The sequence below is a fragment of the Macrotis lagotis genome, chromosome 1 (assembly GCF_037893015.1).
Source record: "Macrotis lagotis isolate mMagLag1 chromosome 1, bilby.v1.9.chrom.fasta, whole genome shotgun sequence".
Lineage (NCBI taxonomy): Eukaryota > Metazoa > Chordata > Mammalia > Peramelemorphia > Peramelidae > Macrotis > Macrotis lagotis.
In genome coordinates, this window is record NC_133658.1 from 674232155 (window position 1) to 674255291 (window position 23137).

The 23137-nt window shown below is 34.0% G+C and overlaps 1 protein-coding gene across 2 annotated transcripts in view; it reads right to left on the bottom strand.

The window, feature by feature from the left end:
* The window catches only part of ZNF804A (zinc finger protein 804A), a 528903-nt gene that overhangs the window by 219097 nt on the left and 286669 nt on the right, over positions 1–23137 (bottom strand). The window contains exon 1 of one of the 2 annotated variants that reach the window (XM_074215548.1): positions 1170–9852. The exons of the other annotated variant lie outside the window; for it this stretch is intronic. Coding sequence (XP_074071649.1) covers positions 1170–1205 — 36 coding nt within the window. The 5' untranslated portion in view covers positions 1206–9852. Of the gene's footprint in view, positions 1–1169; positions 9853–23137 lie in introns of those variants that run through there. 2 annotated transcript variants of the gene reach the window in all.

Consider the following 23137-nt stretch of genomic DNA (forward strand, 5'->3'; position numbering starts at 1 on the left):
ATAGGAAACATCTGCTACACAGGGACCAAAGGTTAGACAAAGACACTGCAGGCTGCAGTGCAGGACAGCCAGCTGAGTACCTAGATCCCTAGGGGCACCTAGGTCCTTGGCAGAGGGGGCAGTTTCCTGATCTTCTGGCCCCAGGATCACTGGGAACAGCTTTAAGGGGTGGTAAGAGAACACTGTTGCACCAGAGTGAGTGCAGAGAAAGAGCTCGCCTCAGAGCAGCCCTACAGTGAAAACTTTCAGTAGGAATAGGGGGAAGCCAGCCTGTACCTCCAGATCACAGCCCACAGTAAGGGAGCTGGGGAGACCTTAGATGTTCCTCTGCTCTCCTTGGGGCAGGACTCAGCTGTTTGCCCACACCCAAATCTAAGTTGTAGTTTGGGCTTCATTACTACCATAACCTGAGCAGGAAATCTCCTCACAGATCCAGGGCAGAGAGAAGGAGGGTCTGTGGTCTTTCAATTATCAAATACCAGACAAGAACCAGTTAAAGCCTCTCATAAGACCTTGGAGGAATTAAAACCCCAGTGGGGGTGTACCAAAACCCACCAAAACCTTGAAAGTGTGATAAATAAATCATATGCTGAGGCAATGGGCAAGCAAAAGAAAAAAAAGAACCTGACCATAGAAAATTACTTGGGTCCCATGGAAGAAGATTCAGAAGAGGATAAAATTGAAGCATCTATATCCAAAGCCTACAAGAAAAGTAGAAAATGGGCTCAGGTCATGGGTGAGCTTAAAAAAGATTTTGCAAAGCAATTAGAGGAGATGGAGGAAAAATTGGGAGGAGAAATGAGACCAATGTAGATAAATCATGAAAACCAAATTAGAGCTTGCTGAAAGAAATACAAAAACTACTGAAGAAAATAATGTGTTAAAGGCCAAATGGACAAAGCAACACAAAAAAGGCAAATGAGGAGAAGAATGCCTTAAAAAGTAGAATTGGCCATCTGGAAAAGGAGATAAACAAGCTCTCTGAAGAAAATAACTCTGTCAAATGCAGAATGGAACTAAAGGAAACTGATAACTTTGTGAGAAATCAGGAAGAAATAAAACTCTTCCAAAGAAGCTAAAAATTGAAAGAAAATGTGAAATATCTCATGAAAAAAACAACCAACCTTGACAACAGATCCAAGACAGGTAATTTAAAAATTATTGGATACCTGAAAGTCACGACCAGGAAAGATCCTAGACTTCATTTTTCAATAAATAATACCGCAAAATTGCCCTGAGATCCTCGAACCAGAGGGTAAAATAGAAACTGAGGGAATTCACTGATCACCTCCTGAAAGAGATCACAAAAGAAAAACTTCTGGGAATATTATAGTTAAATTCCAAAACCCCCAAGTCAAAGAGACAATACTAAAAACTGCCAGAAACAAACAATTCCACTACTATGGCTCTATAGTCAGTATTACACAGGATCTGGCACAATCCATATTAAGGGCTTGTAGGGCTTGGAATATGATATTCCAGAAGGCAAAAGATCTTGGTTTACAACCATGAATCTACTACTCAGCAAAACTGAACATTCTCTTTCAGGGGAAAAGATGGACTTTCAGTGAAACAGGAGGCTTTCAAACTTTCCTACTGAAACAACTAGAGCTGAACAGAAAGTTTGATTTCCAAGGACAGGACTCAGGTGAACCATAGAGGGGGTGGATGAGGACTAACAATGAAGAACTTAAAGATATTGAACTGTTTGTATTCCTGCATGGGAAGAAGATCCTGATAACTCATATGAAATCTCTCATTTATAAGAGCTGTTAGAAGGAGCTTATATAGAGAAGGCACAAGAAGGAACTGAATATGATGGCATAATAATGGTATAATATAGCAAAAAGCTTTAAGAACATGTTCATAAAAAAATTAAGCTTAAGAATGTGTCATGAATTTTTTATAGTTAAATATTTATCAGTATGCCTCTAGATATACTTTTAGTTTGGAAGTTAGCTCTGCACATGTTATTTCCCTAGTATATGAAGAGGTTGACTTCTTTGCCCTCCTGATCTAATAAGTTAACAAATGCCATAGCATGGAAAAGTCCATAAAAATCTGTAAAGACACTGAGCCATTGCCTTATGATAGATTAAATTTCAATGAAACAGAGAAAGACAGCCAGACAGATTGGAAGACAGAGATAGACACAGAGAGACAGGGAGAGAGAATAAGAAAGACCTAAATGGAGATGGAGAGACTGAGAGACAGAGAGACATATTTAGCTGTACATCTGAGCTAGTCTGTACTCTAGTCATACTGCAGTTACAGTTAAGACTAGAATCATGTTATGACAGGGAAAAGAGGAAATTTTAATGAGATAGAAAGCCAAGACATATATAGACATAAATTTGTAAAGTAACTTCTTAACTTTGAGTTAAAGATGAAATGACTTAGTGGTATGGCTGATTAAATTAAAAAGAAGACAAAGTTGAATTGGGAAGGGTTTGAGTTAGTAACATAACTTAATGAATCAATTGAATATTGTTAAACAATGAAAAAATTTGTAAGGGCAATCTCTGTTTTAGATGAAGCAAAAACATTATATTGTATCTAAACAAAAATTGATGTTGGTCACATGATTATTGATAGTAACTATTTTTGAAGGCTTTTTTGGTAAGGCAAATGGGGTTATGTGGCTCACCGAAGGCCACACAGCTAGGTAATTATTAAGTGTCTGAGGCTGGATTTGAACTCAGGTACTCCTGACTCTAGGGCCTGTGCTCTATCCACTGTGTCATCTAGCCGCCCCTATAGTAACTATTTTATGGAGAAAAGAAATGTATTGATGATATTTATATTATTTTCACGTCTCATAAATAGAATATATATTTCCCTTGGTGTTAATTTTTTTTTCTACATAGAAAGATAACACATTAGTGATGAGAATAACCACTTCTTTGCACTAGCAAGAACCTTATTAGAAAAGATGAGCTCTTTCTCTTAGGCCATAAGATGGGCTTCTGAATCACGTCACAATAATACAGCAAGGTTTCGTGACTTTTTAAAACAAAACGAGGCTACAATTTAGGCTTTACAGATGATAAAGATTTGATTTCAAAGGGTAATACTCTACACTTGGTTAAGAAGGGGCTATGAAAGAGCCTTGGAGGGTCTTATATTTAGGAGTTTGAAAGAAACCTCAAAACCCTTACTCTCAACCTACTACCTTTAAAAATTATTCATTCATTACATTAAATAATGTTTAAGACATTATTTCTTTGTAAAATGTCAAGAATTTATATTGTTCTTCAATTATTAATTAATGATGTCTGACTCAAAAACAAAATGATGCCCGACTCTTTGTGACCCCATGGGGGGGGGTTCATGGCAAAAATGTTGAAGTGGTTTACCATTTTCTTTTTCAGCTCATCTTATAGAAGAGAACACTGAGGTAAACAAAGTTAAATGATATGACCAGGTTCACACAGCTTATAAGCATCTGAGGTCAGATTTAAATTCAGGAAGATGAGTCTTTCTGACTCCAGGCTTGGTATTCTATCCACTGAACCATCTACTGCCCTATATTATTTATAGTTTCATGTAAATCAGGGATTCTCAGGATTTTTATATGTAATGACAGACAAGTGAAGCCTATAGATCCCTTCTCAGAATATTTTTAAATGAAAAAAAATAAGAAACATAGAATTATAAAGGAAACCATTTATATTGAAATAATATTATTATTAAAATACATGTTGAAAGAACTCAATCTCTGTATTAGAAGTAAAAATGAATAAAGGTCAATAGAAAAAGAGTATACAATTTTCTCTTCTATTGTATATCATTTCAAAAATAATTTTAGGAGCCTAGTTTACCTTTGAAGCTGCCAGACTGTTAAATAAGTACATGTAACAAGAAAACCACAGTGTGTTAAATAAGCAGCCTAGCCTAGTTCCATGCTTGAGGGGACAGATTGAAAAATTGGGAAGGAAGGGTGATCAGTGATTTCTTTTAAAGAGCTATGATTAGGAGAAGACAGATGTGAATTTATGGCTCCCAGAGCAAATCTCTCATTGGGAAGAGAACAGTATAGGATGGATTATAGAGAAGTAGAGCTAGAGAAACACTGCACAAGAGCTATAATCTTTCTGACTCAAAAGGAAAAATAATGAAGCAGTCATCCTGCCTGACCTAAGGAAGTCAGAAAAGTGATGTCCAGAGGTAAATTAAGTCAAAGCTAACCTTCATATTATATATCTGTATGCATGAGTGTTTTTATATATACATGAAAGATATAGTTGATATACACAGAATAGGAGGGGTCAATAAGGAGAAAGGAGAAAACTTGTCTTTAAATCTTTTTATAGGATTTTTTAAAGGATCCTATTTTTTCCTGTCAGATAGGTCTTTGACTTCACTGAATCACACCAAAGTTCTCTACAATATTTCAGATTGCAATCCATTCGTGCCTGCATAACCTTTGTGGTTTATATTCATGTTATCCTCAAAAGTTCTCTACACTGGCATTCTTCATTTGGTTACTTAACAATAATGATGAAATGTTTGTATTAGAAAGATAATCTTTTGCCAAGCCAGCTTGCTCTTTTTTGTCAAATTTTGGCTCAATTCATCATGTATTTTGGGCTGTCTAGTTTGAATATAAATAACCAGATAATCTTTATAGGGTATCCATCTAAAAGAATTTTTAAATCTTGGCCATAGAAATTCTTTAACCATTTTTTTCTTCGTGGAGTGATAGGTTAAACTCCTTTGAATGATTATAGATCTTTTCCAAGAGACTTTCTTAGGATCTACTACAATTAGCACAATGTCATTTACAAATAAGAAAATATGGAAGACCTCACCATCCACAGATAATTCCTCTTTAACTTAGATTCTGTGTTAGATCTCCTTCATCACAATGACAAGAAAATTTGGAAAGTATGCATCTCCCTGTCTTATGACTTCTTTTTTATCCAAAGAATATTGAATGCCTTTTTTCTGTTATTATTTCCAAGTAGTTTGATGCATTCAGATATGATGAGAAACACTTTATATTAACAAGTTTATAAGGAATTATTTTACCCTGAATCAAATTGCATTTTCACCATCAAAAACCAATGAGATTTTATATTTTCTATATCTTTCTTAATATTAAGAAGGTATAGTTGTAGTCCATTGTTGATATGGCTTTTGAAAGTCTACTTCTTTGCTTCTAATATCTATTTTGAATATTACATTGAATTCTATATAAAGTTTTTATATGTTTGGTAGTATATACATAAATTAGTAGTTATTAATATCTTCTCAGATACCATGATTTAGTATCAATAATGCCTTAAACTTTTTTTTTTCCCTTTCATTCAATACCTTCCTCATGATAATAGAGTAGACAAATGGTCATATAGTTCAATGAAGGCAGAACGCTTAGGAAAAAGATCCTACACTATATAGCTAACAATACATAAAAAAATAATACTTTACAGTAAATGTATATTTGGCATTTCAGTTACATGCCAATCCATCTAAGTTGGTTTCTGTATTCAGTTAGAGGATCTCAGTGTCTTGTACTTTATCTTTCCATACAATTAAAATGGAAATAGTTAAATTTTCTGGCATGGCACTGATAGACTATCCAGGTTTCACAAGTATACAATAATGAAGTCAGCTCAACAGCTACGTAGAACTTTGGTTTAATACACAGACTAATACTTCTCTCCCATACTTTTATTCAGAGCTTTTTATCTAGTAGACATGTTTGCCTAAAATAATATTTAAAGGAGCATTAATAGAAGTCAAGTTCTTAGATGGAGATCAGAACAGGTAATATACAGTTAATTTCTTTTTTAGGTATTTGCAAGGCAAATGGGGTTAAGTGCCTAGGTAATTATTAAGTGTCTGAGGCCAGATTTAAACTCCAGGGCCGGTGCTGTATCCACTTCACCACCTAGTCACCCCAAAATACGGTTATTTTTTGAGGTTTCTCTGAAGAACTTTAGTATTGATCATAGGACATTACAGATTCTAGTACAGAACTGTCCAATAAGGCCTACCCCCATTAAAGAAGGCACTGTGCTTTACAAGCAAAGCAGAATGACAGTGGCACAAAGAAAATATAAGATGTGAAGATTTAGGGACTTCTCCATCTTAAAAGTTCAAAGGAACTATTTGTGCCCATCCTGTGGTAGGTCCTTCCAAGCTCTTATTAAACTAATCAGTCATGGTCAAATAACTTGTATCTTGTATCTTGACCCCCAACATCATGATGTCACTGTTCCTTTTCGAGTATGAAGGACTACCACCACTACCATTACTGATAACATCACCAACAAAAGGCATAGCAATATATGAATAGAAAAATCACAGCATGGAGCCAATCAAGTTCTAAATCATAAAATTCTATCTGCTTTTTTTGCTCTTTTAAAATAATATTTTATTTTTCTCCAATTAAACAGAAAAGCAAATTTTAACATTAGTAGTGTTTTTTTTTTTCATTTTGGTATGCTATGAGTTCCAAATTCTAGCCATTTCTCAGTCTCCTCTTTCATCCTTCAAAAGGCAAGCAATGTGGTATAGGTTATACATCTCTGATCATGTAAAATATTTCCATATTGTTATTTTGTGCAAAAAAACTAAAAAACTAAAACAATGAAAGAAGAAAGGAAGAAAGGAGGGAAGGAAGGAAGGAAGGAAGGAAGGAAGGAAGGAAGGAAGGAAGGAAGGAGGGAAGGAAGGAAGGAGGGAGGGAGGGAAGGAAGGAAGGAGGGAAGGAGAGAAGGAGGTAGGGAAAAGGAAGGAAAGAAAAAAGATAACAAAAGAAGAAAAATAAGAAAAGCAAAAAATAATATATTTCAAACTATAATCAGACAACATTAGTTCCTTCTCTCTATATATATAATCTATAATTTATGTGTTCTTTGGAATTGTCTTAGATCATTGAATTGCTGAGAGTAGTTAGGTCACTCACAATAATTTATTATACAATATTGGTGCTATTTTGTACAATGTTCTCCTGGTTCTGCAACTTTGTATCTATATATGCAAGTCTTTCCAATTTTTTTCTGAAATCATCCTGTTTGTGATTTCTTGTCTTCTTTATTTTTGAATTTTGCAATTGAAAGAGATCTAAAATATACTTTCTAAAACAGTGGTGTCAAATATGCAACACTTGGTGTACTTTCAAGTAGCACCTGATACAGATTAAAATGCAGTTATAAAATAATTTTAAAATGAATAAGAATAAAATAAAATGTAGAAAATATTACATTTTAAAACTACATCAATATGAAGCTCACTGGGATCCTTATATATGAAGTAGTAGACCACTTTTTCTATATGCATTTGACACCACTACTGAAGAGGTTGCAAAAAAAAATGCAGTTCCTTAAGGAAATAAGCTTTAAAGAAGTTGAGAATTCCCTAAGGAAATTAGAGGCAGTCTGGACTATAGAAAGCACAACTCTCTTTAACTGGTCATTTTGTTCAAATACCAAACATAGGCTTGCCACAAGGACTATGTTATGGAGAACTCACACTGAGCAAGCACTCACATGATAATGAGAAAAATCAATAAAAGTACAATCTCAAGGTCTCTCTTAAGAACTTTAGAACTGATTGTGTAAAATAAGAAAAACTGGCATACCAAGTATGGCATGCCATCATCAAAGAAGATGCTAAATTTAATCAGTAAGATAGAATTGAAATAGCTCAAAAGAAACACGAAATGCACAATTTAGGTAATTCACCTGAAATATTCAAATTTGTACTTGATCCGTTGTAGAGCGTTAGGAGCTCCTATTGGTCTGATTAAAAACAATTAGAAACATCATAATTTGATTTTAACATATTGAAGGTATTTTAGTCCTCATAGATAATTAGCAGTCACCAATAATAAGCAATCTTAAGCAATTCAATACAAATTAAGTTTGATGTTTGTTCTAGCCTTCAAAGATCAAAGAGATCAAAAAAGAGAGTTACTAACTAGAGAAAGAATCTTTCTCCACTTAGGAAAATGACAGTTGCCTGGACATTGGCAACATCCTTGCCAATTAAAAGGAAAAATATAATCCAATAATCTCTCTTCTTTGTGTTTTGACTATTGAAAACAAAAACACACTTTTTTTTTTGCTAATATAACTTAAAAAGAAAAAAGCAAATGAAACATAGTCCCAAAGCCTTTCTTGATGTTAACAGAATATAATCAGATTCAGTGTGTAACAATTGAAAGAATTATGGATTTAGACCCAGGAAATTTGGTTTTGTTTTTCTGAATCTTACTTCCTTCATCAATAAAGTGGCAATGAAAACAACATGCATCATCTTTTGTTTCACAGGATTGCTGTTAAGAAAACATTTAATGAACCTTCACCATAATGCAGAGAACTAAGCTATTATTATTATTACTATATGACTGTGTTTTTGCTAGAGCAATGAGACCCAGCAACAGGGAATATCTTTGAAGAAGATTTTTTAACTTCAAGTAACTAGAGGGCCATGAATAAGCCCTGGGCTTTCAGATACCCAAAGAGAAAAAAGTTAAAAGTTTCTCTTTAAAGCAGAATAAGAAAGATCAAGGTTAGATTAAGTAAACCTTCTGGGAAGGGAATGATATAAACTTCCTTTGTTGAAAGATCAAAATCTAACTGGTTCAATCTAGTTAAAGTCTAAAAAAGCCAACAGTCAGGTTTGGGGTTATATCGGAAAGACCTGAATAACCCAAGATAAATAGTTAGCAGTCACTCCAGGTTCACTTAGGAGCAGAAAGGCTTTTGGGGAAAATTATTCCTGTACCTTGAACAAAGTCCTTAACACAGAAAGTCATTAATTTCCTATACCAACAATGATTTTCACAAAATAAACTTCACACTTGCCATGGATATCATTCCCTCTTTTATCTTTTATTTGCATATCTGCTTCACCTTGTCCAAAAATCTACCTAACACTTTGAAGTCAATGTTGTAAGAATCAGGTTCTACATTCTTCTTCATTGAGAGCCCCTAATCATAGATACATGTCATATACTCTCTGAGTTCTACTTTACTCAATAATTAATCATTCATTATTCACTAAACAATAATTATGGGTCAGGTGTAGAACTTATTGCTTGTTCAGCCATTTTCAGTTATGTCAAACCCTTCATGATACCGATTGGAATTTTCTTGGCAAAAGCACAAGAGTGTTTTAATTCATTTCCTTCTCTAGCTCATTTTATAGAGTAAGAAATTAAAGCAAATAGAGTTTGATAATTTGTCTGGGATCCCAAAGCTAGTAAATGTTTAACGACAGACTTGAACTCACATCTTCCTAACTCCAGGTCTGGTGTCTATCTGCTATGGTACCAGATATAGTGCTAGGCACAAAAAATAACACATATACACACCCATAAACAAACACCTTCCCTTAGAGTTGAAATTTTTAAAAGAAAGACATTTATGTTACAATATAAATGTTCTTATGTAGATGTAGGTATATAACTGTGTATACATGCATATATGTGTAAATACATATATATTATGTATATAGGCATATATGGAGAGAAGAAACAAATGCAAAATGATTTTCAAAAATTTATTTTCATATTTCTACAATAATCTTTTTGTAAAAGTAAGCATAATCCCTCCCCCTCAAAGGAAGAGAAACCTCAAGAAAAATAAATTAATAGGAAAAGAAAGTAAACTTTAATTGTATTCAGATACCATCAGTTCTGTTTCTGGAATGGATCTCATTTTTTATCATAAGTCCATCAGAGAAATTATCTCAATATATTCTTCCCACGTTACTATTGCTAGCTGTATTTCCCTCTGTCCTATTTCTCCCCCTTCCCATTTACTGTCTCTCTCTTTGTTCATTTGTCCTTCCTGAAAAATGTGTTGTATCGGACTTCCCTCTCCCAACATATTCTCTCATTTATATTACCTACACTCCCCCTCTCTTCCCCTTCCCCTTTCATCTCTTCCCCCCCTCTAGAATAAGATAGACTTCTTTACCCTATTGAGTTTGTATGCTGTTTTCTCTCTGAGCCACTTCTGATGAGAATGAAGACTCACTCATTCCCCCTGATTTCCCCCCTTGGACTCCATTGCAAAAAGTTTTTTACAAGAAATATTTTAGCCAATTTTACCTCACCTTTCCCCTTTGTCCTAGTACATTCCTTTCTCATCCATTGACTCTATCTTTATAATATAGTATACCTTCATTTTCAGCTCCCTCCTGTGCATTGTCTGTATTAGTTTGTTCTAACTGTTCTAATAAATGAGAAGGTTAATGTGATTTCATATTCTCATTCAGCAATATAAGCATTTCAACATCACTAAATCCCTCATAATTAGTCCTCATCCAGGTTCTCTATTCTTCATCTGCATCTTGTACTTGAAGATCAAACTTTCTGTTTGGTTCTGGTCATTTCAATAGGAATGTTTGAAAATTCCCTACTTCATTGAATGCTCATCTTTTCCCCTGAAAGAGTATATTCAGATTTGCTGGTTAGGTCCCTACAGCAACTTGGATCTGAGCACGGGCAAAGTAAGAGAGCCTTGTCCCAGAGATAGCGAAGAAACCTCTGTAGTCTTTCTTGACCCCTTTAACATGGGCTGAGAGCTCTGGAAGCAGTTGTTGAGTTCCTGCACATGTTCTTGTGACTGGGTTGCACTGAGGCTGGTGCTGACCTGGGTTCCATGCTCACTCTGGTGTAGCAGAGTTTTCCCTGCTGACCTTCCAAGTTGACCTTGAAAATTCCTGGAAACTTTCCTGGCTGCCAATGATCTAAGTGTTCCCAGGGACCCAGGAACTCCACAGGCTGTTCCTGGATGGCTGGAGCTGGTTCATTCCAGTGTGTCTGGAATGTACTCTGGCCCTTTCGAACCCTAGTGTAACAGGCCTTTCCTGGGATCTTCCAAGTTGTATTGGGCCAGAAAATTGTTTTAATAAGTCTTTCTGTGGGTTCTGCCAGGCAAGAATTTAGTGAAGAGTCATAATTTTAAGGTGTTTGGAGTGATCCAGAGTAGTAATTTCTTGCCTTCACTATGCCATCTTGTCTCCAACCTTCAAAATGATTTTTTAAAAAGGCAAAAGCAATAGCAGGTGGAACGATGAGGAAGTCTCATATAGAAGACTACATTTTATCTGAACTTTGCAGAAAACTGGGAATTGTAGCAGGTGGCAAAGGGAAGGCAGTCCCTCTTAGGCCTGGGCAAAGGTGCTGAAATTAGAAATGGAGTCTCATATATGAGGCTAGGTAAGGACAGCCATTTGGTTGGCCTCCAAAACATATGAAATGCAGAAATAGAGATAGAAATATTGGAAAGGCAGATATACGTCAGGCAGCAATAAATTTTAAATGTCAGATTGAATAAATCATATCCAACTTAAAATTAGCAAAAGTACCAGTAAACTTTTTGAACATGAGAGTGACAAAGACAAGTCATCATTATCATGTATAAGATTTAATAACTAGAAATGCCTGGCATCAATATGCAACCTTTATGACAATGTTTTACAATAAAATAAATAATTATTACTACTAGATTATAATATTATTTTAAATATTATTGTCACTTCAAGTTGATCTGCTTTAGAATAATTGGGAGGCTTGCTGGGAAATTTTTTTTAAATAGACCTCACAATCATAATTTCCTAAAATTAGTAAACTGGTAATTTTTTAAAGTTATTCTCAAATCATTCTATTTTGAAAAGATCATATGTGTTCCCAATAATTTCCAAGTACACATTAAAAATTTTTTCTAAATATATATTTACAGCTCATAAAGCTGCAAAAGAGCTGTTTAGGGACTGCTTAGTAAATTATAGCCATCAAAATGTCTCTAATTATTTATAGCAGAAGGACCCATTACAGAATTCTGATTTAAATAGCAATGGAAATTTTATCATCACAAATTTTTAAGAGTAGTGTGAAAAATTAATACGTAGCATTTTAAGTACACATTCATGCATATAAATATATTTAATGAAACTCATATTATTATAAAAATTTGCCATAAAATAAATAATATTATCTCCTTTTAAAATTTGCAGTGCCTTTTTTTTTAACCTAGCATGGATAAAGCCTTCCTTTTTACCTTGCTGAAAACAAGGAGATAAACTTTATTGGTTCATGTTCACTGTTTCTTGATCTTCTCTAATCATTCCTATCTATTCACATTTTCTCTCTTTTCAGTCTCAGCTTCCTCAAATCAGTAAATAATAATTTGATGGAATTCTGAATATCTATATTTTAGCAGTCCTCTTGAGTAGAGTTTTGCTAAATATTGTTATTTGCGTTTTTGGATCTTACAATATGTAAGTGAAAACTCACTTTAATGACTGTTTATACAAACAAGAAAAACAGCAATGGTATAGAGGCTGGTGTTAAAGCTAAGGATAAGTAATGATAGAAAACCAGAAATTCTTAAAGTCTATGGAACTTAAAATGGAAAGAAACTTTTGTTTTGCACAGAGTCACTCAAACCACACCAAATTTGGGAGCATCCTCATTCACAGCCCTCCTCACTTATGTTTTAGAATTCCATATTTAACCTCATTATAATTATAATAATAAACATGAATTTTTAAAATGATTAGAAGCTGATGTCTTTTAGTGAATAACTATTGAAATTTATAGATAAAAATTAATTAAAAATCTAGGTTTTCCTGGAAGAACAATCCATTGCAACAATGTTTGTTACCTTTCTGAGTCTTCAAATACTGTCATGAAGAAAACCTGAAAGAATATTTGAGTCAACTCAAACTTTAAATTTAGATGTAATTACATTATAGTCAATATGTTTACAAACATGAAGAAGTAATTACATCAAGGCTTTATGGCTCTAAAGTTTCACTGGTTTGGGACTTTTCCCCCAAAATTCAGTATTCTCAAATACTGTCAATGATACTAGCAAATACTAGCAAACTGATTCCTTAGAAAACAAACCATCCATTTCATGATCAAACCTATACATAAATCTTTTCTAAATTGACAAAGGCAGCATTAGATGAACGGTTCTGCAATAATTTTTGAGAACATGGAGCTATTGATGAACGATCCTGGAGAGGAATTTGGAACTATTTCCAAAGGACAATCAAGTTGTGCATAACCTTTAGATACAGCAATGAAACTAATAGGTCTGTATTACAATGAGATCATAAGAAAGGAAAAAGGACCCACAAATACAACATTATTCATAGCAAGTCTTTTTGTGGTGACAAAGAAATGGAAATTGAGGGACTTCCCATCAATTGGCAAAGGTTAACAAGTTTTAGTATTTAAATAAAAAGGGAGGAGGAAATTAAAACAATAATTCAAAATTATTTTGCCCAACTCTATGACAATAAATTTGATAATCTAAGTGAAATGGATGAATATTTACAAAAATATAAGTTGCCCAAGTTAACTGAAGAAGAGATTAAATACTTAAACAACTCTTTCTCAGTAAAAAGAAATTCAACAAGCCCTCATTGAACTCCCTAAGAAGAAATCTCCAGGGCCTGATGGATTCACAAGCGAATTCTATCAAACATTTAAGGAAAAATTGGTTCCAATTCTATATGAACTCTTTGGAAAAATAGGGAAAGATGGAACTCTGTCTAACTCTTTCTATGAATTCAATACGGTGCTGATGCTTAAACCACTCAGAGTTAAAACAGAGAAAGAAAATTATGGACCTATTTCCCTGATGAATATAGATGCAAAAATCCTAATTAAAATCTTAGCAAGATGATTACAACAAGTTATCACTAGGATAATACATTATGATCAAGTAGGATTTATTCCAGAAGTGCAGGGTTGGGTCAATATTAGGAAACCGTTAGTATACTCAATTATATATCAACAACAAACCTATCAGAAATCATATGATCATATCAATAGATGCTGAAAAAAGTTTTTGACAAATTACAGCATCCATTCCTGCAAAAAACACTAGAGAGTGTAGGAATAAATGGACTGTTCCTTAAAATAATTAGCAGTATCTATCTGAAACTATCAACTACCATTATATTCAGTGGGAAAAGGCTAGAGGCATTCCCAATAAGATCAGGGGTGAAACAAGGGTGCCCATTATCACCACTACTATTCAATATTGTATTAGAAATGTTAGCATCAGCAATTAGAGAAGAAAAAGAAATTGAAGGACTTAGAATTGGGAAGGAAGAGACAAAACTCTCACTCTTTGCAGATGACATGATGGGCTACATAGAAAATCCCAAGCAATCATACAAAAACTATTGGAAACAATTAGCAATTTTAGCAAAGTTGCAGGTTATAAATTAAATCCTCCTAAATCATCTTTTCTATATATGTCTAGCAAGATACAGCAGGAATAGCTAGAAAGAGAAAACCTTTTCAAAGTAACCTCAGACAATACAAAATACTTGGGAGTATATTTGCCATTACAGAGTCAGAATCATTTTGAAAACAATTATAAAGCACTTCTCACACAAATTAAATAGGATTTAAATAACTGGGCAAATATCAACTGCTCATGGATAGGCAGAGCTAATATAATAAAAATGACAATTCTACCAAAAGGGTTTAATGCCCTACCAATCAAAATTCCAAAAAATTATTTTAATGAGTTAGAAAAAATTGTAAGTAAATTCTTATCGAGAAACAAAAAGTCAAAAATTGCCAGGAGCTGAATGAAAAAAAAAAAAAGTTCAAAAGAAGGTGGCTTAGCCCTACATGATCTAAAATCATATTACAAAGCATCAGTCATCAAAACTGTTTGGTATTGGCTAAGAAAGAGAGTGGTGGACCAGTGGAATTAACTAGGTGTAGAAGGAGAAGATGATTATAGTAATCTGCTGTTTGATAAACCCAAAGAGTCCAGCCATTGGGATAAAAACTCCCTCTTTGATAAAAAACTGCTTGGATAATTGGAAGTTAGTATGGAAGAAACTTAGATTAGGTCATCACCTAACACCCTTTACCAAGATTAGATCCAAATGGTTACAAGACGTAGACATAAAAACAACAATACTAGTTTGCCTGTCAGATCTATGGAACAGGGAGCAGTTTATGACTAAGGAAGAGTTGGAGAACACCACCAATGAATTATATGATTTCAATTACATTAAATTAAAAAGTTTTTGCATAGATAAAACCACTGTAACCAAGATCAAAAGAAATGTAGTTGGGGCAGCTGGTTGGTATAGTAGATAAATTACAGGCCCTGGAGTCAGGAGTACCTGGGTTCAAATCCAGTCTCAGACACTTTATAATTACCTAGCTGTGTGGCCTTGGGCAAGCCACTTAACCCCGTTTGCCTTGCAAAAACCTAAAAAAAATATAGTAAATTGGGAAACAATCTTTACAACTAATGATTCTGACAAAGGACTCATTTCTTAAATATACAGAGAACTGAGTCATACTTTTAAGACAAAAAGTTTTCCCCAATTGACAAATGGTCAAAGGTTATGAAAAGGCAATTTACACATGAGGACATCAAAGCAATCCATAGCCATATGAAAAAATGCTCTAAATCATTAATTATTAGAGAAATGCAAATTAAAGCTTCTCTGAGGTACCACCTTTCACCTCTCAGATTGGCCAATATGACCAGAAAAGATAATGATCATTGTTGGAAGGGTTGTGGGAAATCTGGGACGCTATTACACTGTTGGTGGAGCTGTGAACTTATCCAACCCTTCTGGAGAGCTATTTGGAACTACACCTAAAGGGCAACAAAAATGTGCATACCCTTTGACCCAGCAATACCACTACTGGATCTATATCCTGAAGAGATGATGAAAAAGGGTAAAAACATTACTTGTACAAAAAATATTTGTAGCAGCCCTGTTTGTGGTTGCAAAGAATTGGAAACCAAGTAAATGTCTTTCAGTTGGGGAATGGCTTAGCAAACTGTGTTATATGCATGTCATGGAGCACTATTGTCCTATTAGAAACCAGGACGGATGGGATTTTAGGGAAGCCTGGAGGGGTTTGCATGAACTGATGCCAAGTGAGATGAGCAGAACCAGAAAAACACTGTATACCCTAACAGCAACATGGGAGTGATGATCAAACCTGAAGGACTTGCTCATTCCATCAATGCAACAATAGAGAACAATTTCGGGCTGTCTGCAAAGGAGAGTGCCATCTATATCCAGATAAGTAGATGTGGAGTTTCAACAAAGTTCAAGGACTATTCCCTTTAATTTAGAAAAACACATATATCTTATTGTCTGATCTTGTTACCTCTTTGACTTCTCTTCTCCTCTTTAAGGATATGATTTCTCTCTAATCACACCCAATTTGCATCAAGGTACAACATGGAAACAAAATAAAGACTGAGAGATTGCATTCTGTGGGGGGGGGGGAGGTAAGTAAGATTGGGGGGAAATTATAAAACTCAAGTAAGATCTTTAACAAAAATAAATACAAAAAATAAATAAATAAAAAGGGAAATTATTGTGCTATAAGAAATAACAAGCAAGGGGCAGCTAGTTGGCGCAGTGGATAAAGCTGGAGTCAGGAGTACCTGAGCTCAAATCAGGCCTCAGACACTTAATAATTACCTAGCTGTGTGACCTTGGTCAAGCCACTTAACCCCATTGCCTCGCAAAAAACAACAACCACCACAACAACAAAAGAAATAACAAGCAAGCAGATTTCAGATTTCAGAAAAAAGCTGGAAAGATTTAAATGAACTGATGCTGAATGAAGTGAGCACAACCAGGAGAATATTGTACACAATAACAGCAACATTGTGTGATGATCAAAAATGAGTGCTTTAGCTCTTCTTTACAATGGAAATGATACAAGAAAATTCCAAATGACTCACAGTATAAAACAATATCTACATTCAGAGACAAAAATGGAGTTTGAATGCAGATCAAAGCATAATATTTCTACTTTTTCATGAGTTTTCTTTATATTTCTTCTACCACAACACAACTGATAAAGAAATATATTTTACATGATTATGTATGCATATATATATATATGTAAATTTAAGTTGCATTTCCTACTCTCTTAGTGAGGGTGAGGAGAAAGAAGGAAGGAGAAAATTTAATAAAAAATTTGTAAAAAGGAATGTTAAAAATTATTTTTTGTAATTGTAAAGAATATTCTGAAAATAACATGGAATTATCATAATGTCTTCAGACATTAGTATGGGGGTTTAGCAGAGTGCTAAAAAATCATTGTATTAAAAATTTAATCAACAGATAATTGATTGCCTAATAGGATTACTATTTTTTTATGATATCCACAAGCTATTGTAGTTTTGATTTGATGTATATTCAGTACTAATACTTTCAAGTAAAACCATTCCTTTACCTTTTAGTAAAGGAACTTGTGGTAAAAAAAGAGCTAAGGAGCCAAGAAAGAGAGAGGGTATTATGAAGTGATCACAATTGAGGTCCAGAAGAACAATGCACATCTCAACAGCATCATAGTGTCATGATCAACCATTATGTACTTAGGTCCTCTCAGCAGCTCAATGATCAAAGATAATTATCAAAGACTTGTGATGGAAAATACTATGCATATTCAGAAACAGACACATGCACATACAATTTTCACGTTTTAAACTTATTTTATATATTTTTTCTTTCTTGATTTTTCCCCTTTAGTTCTGAATCTTCTTTCACAGCATGACTAATATGGAAATATGTATAATATGATTTAAATGTATATCCTTTATCAGATTGCTCACTATCATGGGAAGGGGGGAGAGGGAAGAGAAGGAGGGAGGAAAATGTGGAACTCAAAAGCTGACAAAAATATAATGTTGAAAACTATCTTTATATGTATTTGGAAAAAAGAATATAAAAAATGATGGCCTTGCTTTCTTTGCTTCTCAGTTCTCCCACCTATAAGCTCCTTTTCCAAAGTGATATTGGAATATGAATATGAATAAGGAGGGTTTGCTTAGAAATATGTCAGTTTAGCTCAGTCTATCTAGTAGGTCAAATTATTCTCTTTGTCCACAGACTTTTGTGGGTATGGCTCAATTGGGATCACAATTTTTTAAAAAAATAATATATACTAATTTTCTAAGGCACTTTAAAACCTATAGAGAAGTGGACTGTTCTTTTGATGTTCAATTATAAGAAAATACATTTTCTATAATGATTATCTACTTCTCTAACATACCATTTTGAAATTCATAATATTGACCCATAAAGCCTCTGCTTCACCAACAACTCCTGCACCTGTTTGCATGTGTAAATGGTTTTAATTTAGTTAGTTGACTCAGATCTCTCATGTTCTAGCTTTCAATTTGACCACTGGATCTCACATCCAGAATTTAAGCACTATGTTTCACTACTAAGCTGCCAACTAACATTAAAAAGATTCCTAACTTTTGTTTGTAGAGAACATTGTTTTACTGAGTGGTTAGAACACAGTTGTTTGTTTTGGTCATAAAAAAGTTTGAAAAATTTCTGGCAGGTTTTGATATCTGTTAAAAGCAGCAATTGATATAAAGAAATCATCCTAGGATCTTAAACTATAGAAAACAAGAGATTATGATATTTCATAATAAAGGACTGGATAAGAGTCAAATCACTAAGCACACTTTGGGATAGTTTATATATGTCATGTGTGTCCCATCTTCCTGATAAGCAAAAAGAGAAATTAAGATATGTCATTGGAAGAGAGGACAAGTTATTATTATATTCTTAAATTTAGTTAGAATAAGTCTTATAGAGTAGTTAGCTCAACATGATTAGACTTTCCAATGATTTAAATAGCCATAAATCTAATGCAAAGGATATTTTCGATTAGTGAGAATTAGGTTTTAAGTACTTGAGATTTCAATTTTCAGTAACAGAAAGTCAATTAGAAAATACTATCCAGGCTCAGAGATTACTCAGTTGAAAGTTTCCCAAATCCTTAGGAACAAGAAACACAGGACTAGTGTAAGCCACAAGTATAATTCTGAACAATATCAATGTATTTATGTATGTATTTGTGAAATCTTCTAGAAACTGAAGTTCTCCAGTTTTAAAATAAAGACTGTTAAGTTTGTTGAACAGACATACTTTGTGAGAGAATTCCATTTCTGTTAGCTTTTAAGACCAGGTTGTGTTATATCTTGCCAAGAAACAGTTTAATTTGCTTAAGATAGCAGTTGAATTTCATTCATCAGAAAAGAAGCAAGCTATGACTCCAAAGTGCCTAGCAATTACTTAAGCACTTTGAACACTCAAACACAGAAATACACACACACACACACACACACACACACACACACACACACACACATAGAGTCATAAGGTATCCTGTAAAAATATGTTATAGGTAATGGCCAAAATCATGATTCCCATATTTAATGGTTTATACTTGCTGTTCTTGATTAAATGACACCCCAACTATGATTTGTTCAGATACAATTGCTTCAACAAGGCAGTCCCATTATCTTTTCTCTGATAACCTCTTATATTTAGGATTTCTTCCATGAGTGAATAATTATTCTGTAGGTTTAATGGTATGCCTACACCAGATGTATAATTAGAGAAATGTGTGGTAACTTTGAATATAGCTTGCATTTCTACCTCCTTTTCTGACCTCCACCCTATGTCACATTAAACCAACTTTTTGGGGGGTACAATCTATCTCTGTTTCACTTCCTTTCCAACTTTTAACAAATATTTGTTAAAATGGAGTAAAAGAGCAATTCTACAGGGCCTTTGCAAATATTAAACAATCTAACGATAGTTCATAGTTAAATATATTCTTTTACTATATAAGACAAACAGTTAAGATGCAAAGTGAGGATATATAAATATTTATTTATGCAAGCATTTATATGTGGAAACATACAAAATAAATCCTATTTCTTTTTGATGGGGAAGGAAATAACATTTGAGCTGGAGCAGATTGGAAAAGAATTTTGTATGAAGGTAATATTACAACTGTGCTTTGACGAAAACTATAGATTCAAAGAGGCAGAAGTAAAATGAGCATCCCTCTTAGGAATGGCAAATGACTTTTTTTTTTTATTTTGATCATCTCTAGATCACAGATACCAAGTGAATAACTAGTAATAGTCCAATTGGATTGTAAAAAAGGCTACATAAAAAGTATTTGTTCTGTTGTTTCTAACTCATAGTGATGCCATTTGGGGTTTTCTTGGCAGAGATACTAGAGTAGTTTGTCATTTCCTCCTTCAATTCATTTCACAGAGGAGGAACTGAGTCAAATACAGTTAAGTGACTAGCCTGAGGACAGATATGAACTCAGAAAGACGAATATTCCTAACTCCAGATCCAGCACTCTATTCATGTGCCATCTACCTACTTCTTAAAAAATAGGAGTATATTGAAATAAAACTGAAAATCCTGGAGTTTTGTTTTCCAACCATTAGTCCATTGCAAGTTAGAATTATATTGCCATCATTATATCATGTTGTCATTACTGAATTGAGACCAATATCTCACATTTATAAAACCCTCTAAGGTTTGCTGTTCACTTTGCCCACACCAAAAATTTGGAAGGTAAAGAATGCAGTCAGTCTTTCCTCAATACTACCATAATGCCTTATTAATATTTGAATTTGAATATTTAAAATTCAGATACAAAAAAACCCCAAAAGCACATACTTGAAAACTATTAGTGAAGTAAATAAGATCACTGGGAAGTGATGTTACAAGTTCCAATTCTTTCTTTCCTTTCTCCATTGCTTCCTAGATAGAAGAAGTTGAATGAAACAGTAAACTGAATTATAAAAGAATATAAATATAAAATTAAACATAAATATGTATAACTATTGACAGTATTCTTAAAATAAATTATAATGTGAATTATAATATGAATTATAATTAAAAATTAGCAAATACAAAGATATCCAAGCAGGTACCTTTGGACAAGAGATAGATGCCCATGTAACAGATGAACTCAAAACTCATTGCCAAATGACCAACTGGAATATAGTCACAATTCCAAAATAACATGTGTACTTTATAATATCTGAATTAAAAGAAAGCCCCACACCTAATCATCACTAAGGCTAAGCCAGATAAGCTTGAACATGTTTCAGCATTTACGTTCTTAAAACTGGAAAAGTCTGGCACACACAAGTAGTTAAAGGGAAGGGAGTCAATTTAATGCTGTTCCTTGTTTTGTGAAGTGGTCAAAAAGGCTTCTAGTTTGAGATTCAGTGGACACTCACCACACTGAAGACATGAACTTCCTTGAAGAGCCAAAATTAAATCAAATAATGATTCCTGCAGGAATGACTGCTCATCTCTAGACATTCCCTGAAAATAAGTCCTAATATGTATTTGGGAGTTAAAAATTAGTATAAACCTGGTCTTATTTTCCAGGAAACATGGGGTACTACCTTACTAGATCCTTACTTTCTTTTATAATTGTGATAATAATAGCACTTATTTTCCAGATTTTTGTGAGAATAAAATAAACAATATTTGTAAAACACTTGGGAAAATTTAAAGTATCATAGCAAACACCAGTTCATATTACTTTATTAGGAACTAACCAAATAAAATGAGTAGACCCATATGCATATTAGATTAGAAAAAAATACTTGTGCAAGAATCTACAAAACTCAAGTTTACTTTTCTTATAAAATATGTGGTAAATTTAACAACTACTTATTTTTCTAACTCATTTTATTAAATTTAAATGAAAATAACATTTTGATGTCACATTTTACAGCCACAACTATGATTCAAACTAAAGTTTGACTTTTATATATCTCTCTGTGAACTGATTCCATCAGTTTGTGTGAATAGTGAATTCAATACAAAATATTAAGTGAGCCTGAAATATCTCTGGAAGATTGCCTTAAGCAAAATCTCAGTTATATTTTCTACCATCTCCATATCATTAATTTTAAAAACTTAACCACACACCTACTCCTCCCCCCATCCCCACTCCATAAAAAACCCCAACAACAGCAACTTAGATTATTAGGAAGTGATGTTTCAGACTTCTGGCCAAGATGCCGAGAAAATACAGGCATTGTGTTAAGTGCTCCTGGTATCCTCTCAAAAAATAACATGAAAGAAACCTCATAACAATAATTCCATTGACAAGACCCAGAAACAGAAGTTAGGAGAAGAACAGCTACCAAGAAAGTCATTCTCAGGGGACCATGGGTGAACTGGGAGACAGGAGCAGAGGGTTAGTGCAGGGATAGCAGCTGGGGGAAGCCAGAGGGCCAGCCTCAGTCATACAGACTTTGGTAGTGGCAGGTGCAAGATCCAACTTTAGCTGTAGTGTCTTTGGCTGGGGCGGGAGGGTGAGTTCCAGCACACTGTTTCAGAGCACTGCTGGAGAACAACTGGCTGGGCCAGGGACCTGAAATCCATACTTTCAGTGGAGCCCTTAGCCTAAAACATACAATAAACAATTCCCCACCCCCTCAGACTAAGGACTGACAACAGACTTCCCTCAATTGAAAGAGATATTAACTCTTTTCCCTCAGGGCACAGCACATTATTCAAGGTCAACTCAGAGCCTGCAGCTGAGGACCACAACCCTCCAGGGAAACCAACCAGCTCCCCCTATTGGTTTGCCCTTGGAATTACTAAACCAAGTGAACCAAACCTCTAGGATCTTCAAAAACAAACCTCTGAGAGCCAGCATCCCCTCTGCAGAAAGGCAGAAATAATGAATACATCTTTCTCAGATCACAATGCAATAGAAGTCATATGCAATACTGGGCCAAGGAGATATAGACCCAGAACAAATTGGAAACTGAATAACCTCATTTTAAAAAAATGAGTGGACCAAAAAACAAATTATAGAAATAATTAACCATTTTATCCTAGATACTGATAATAATGAAATAACATACCAAAACCTATGGGATTCACTGAAAGCAACTCTCAGGGGATATATTATAGCTCTATATGCTTACATGAATAAATTGGAGAAAGAGGAAATCAATGAACTTAACATACAACTAAAAAAATTAGAGAAAGAACAAATCAAAAATCTCCAATTAAATACCAAATTAGAAATTCTAAAAATTAAGGTAGAAATTAATAAATTTGAAAGAAAAAAAACTATTGAATTAATAAATGAAACCAAAAGTTGGTATTATGAAAGAACCAATACAATTGATAAACCCCTGGTCAATTTGATTAAAAAAAAGAAAGAAGATAACCCAATTGCAAGTATCATAAATGAAAAAGGTGAACTCTCCACCAATGAGGAGGAAATTAAATTAATAATTCAAAATTATTTTTCCCACCTCTATGCCAAAAATTTGATAATCTAAGTGAA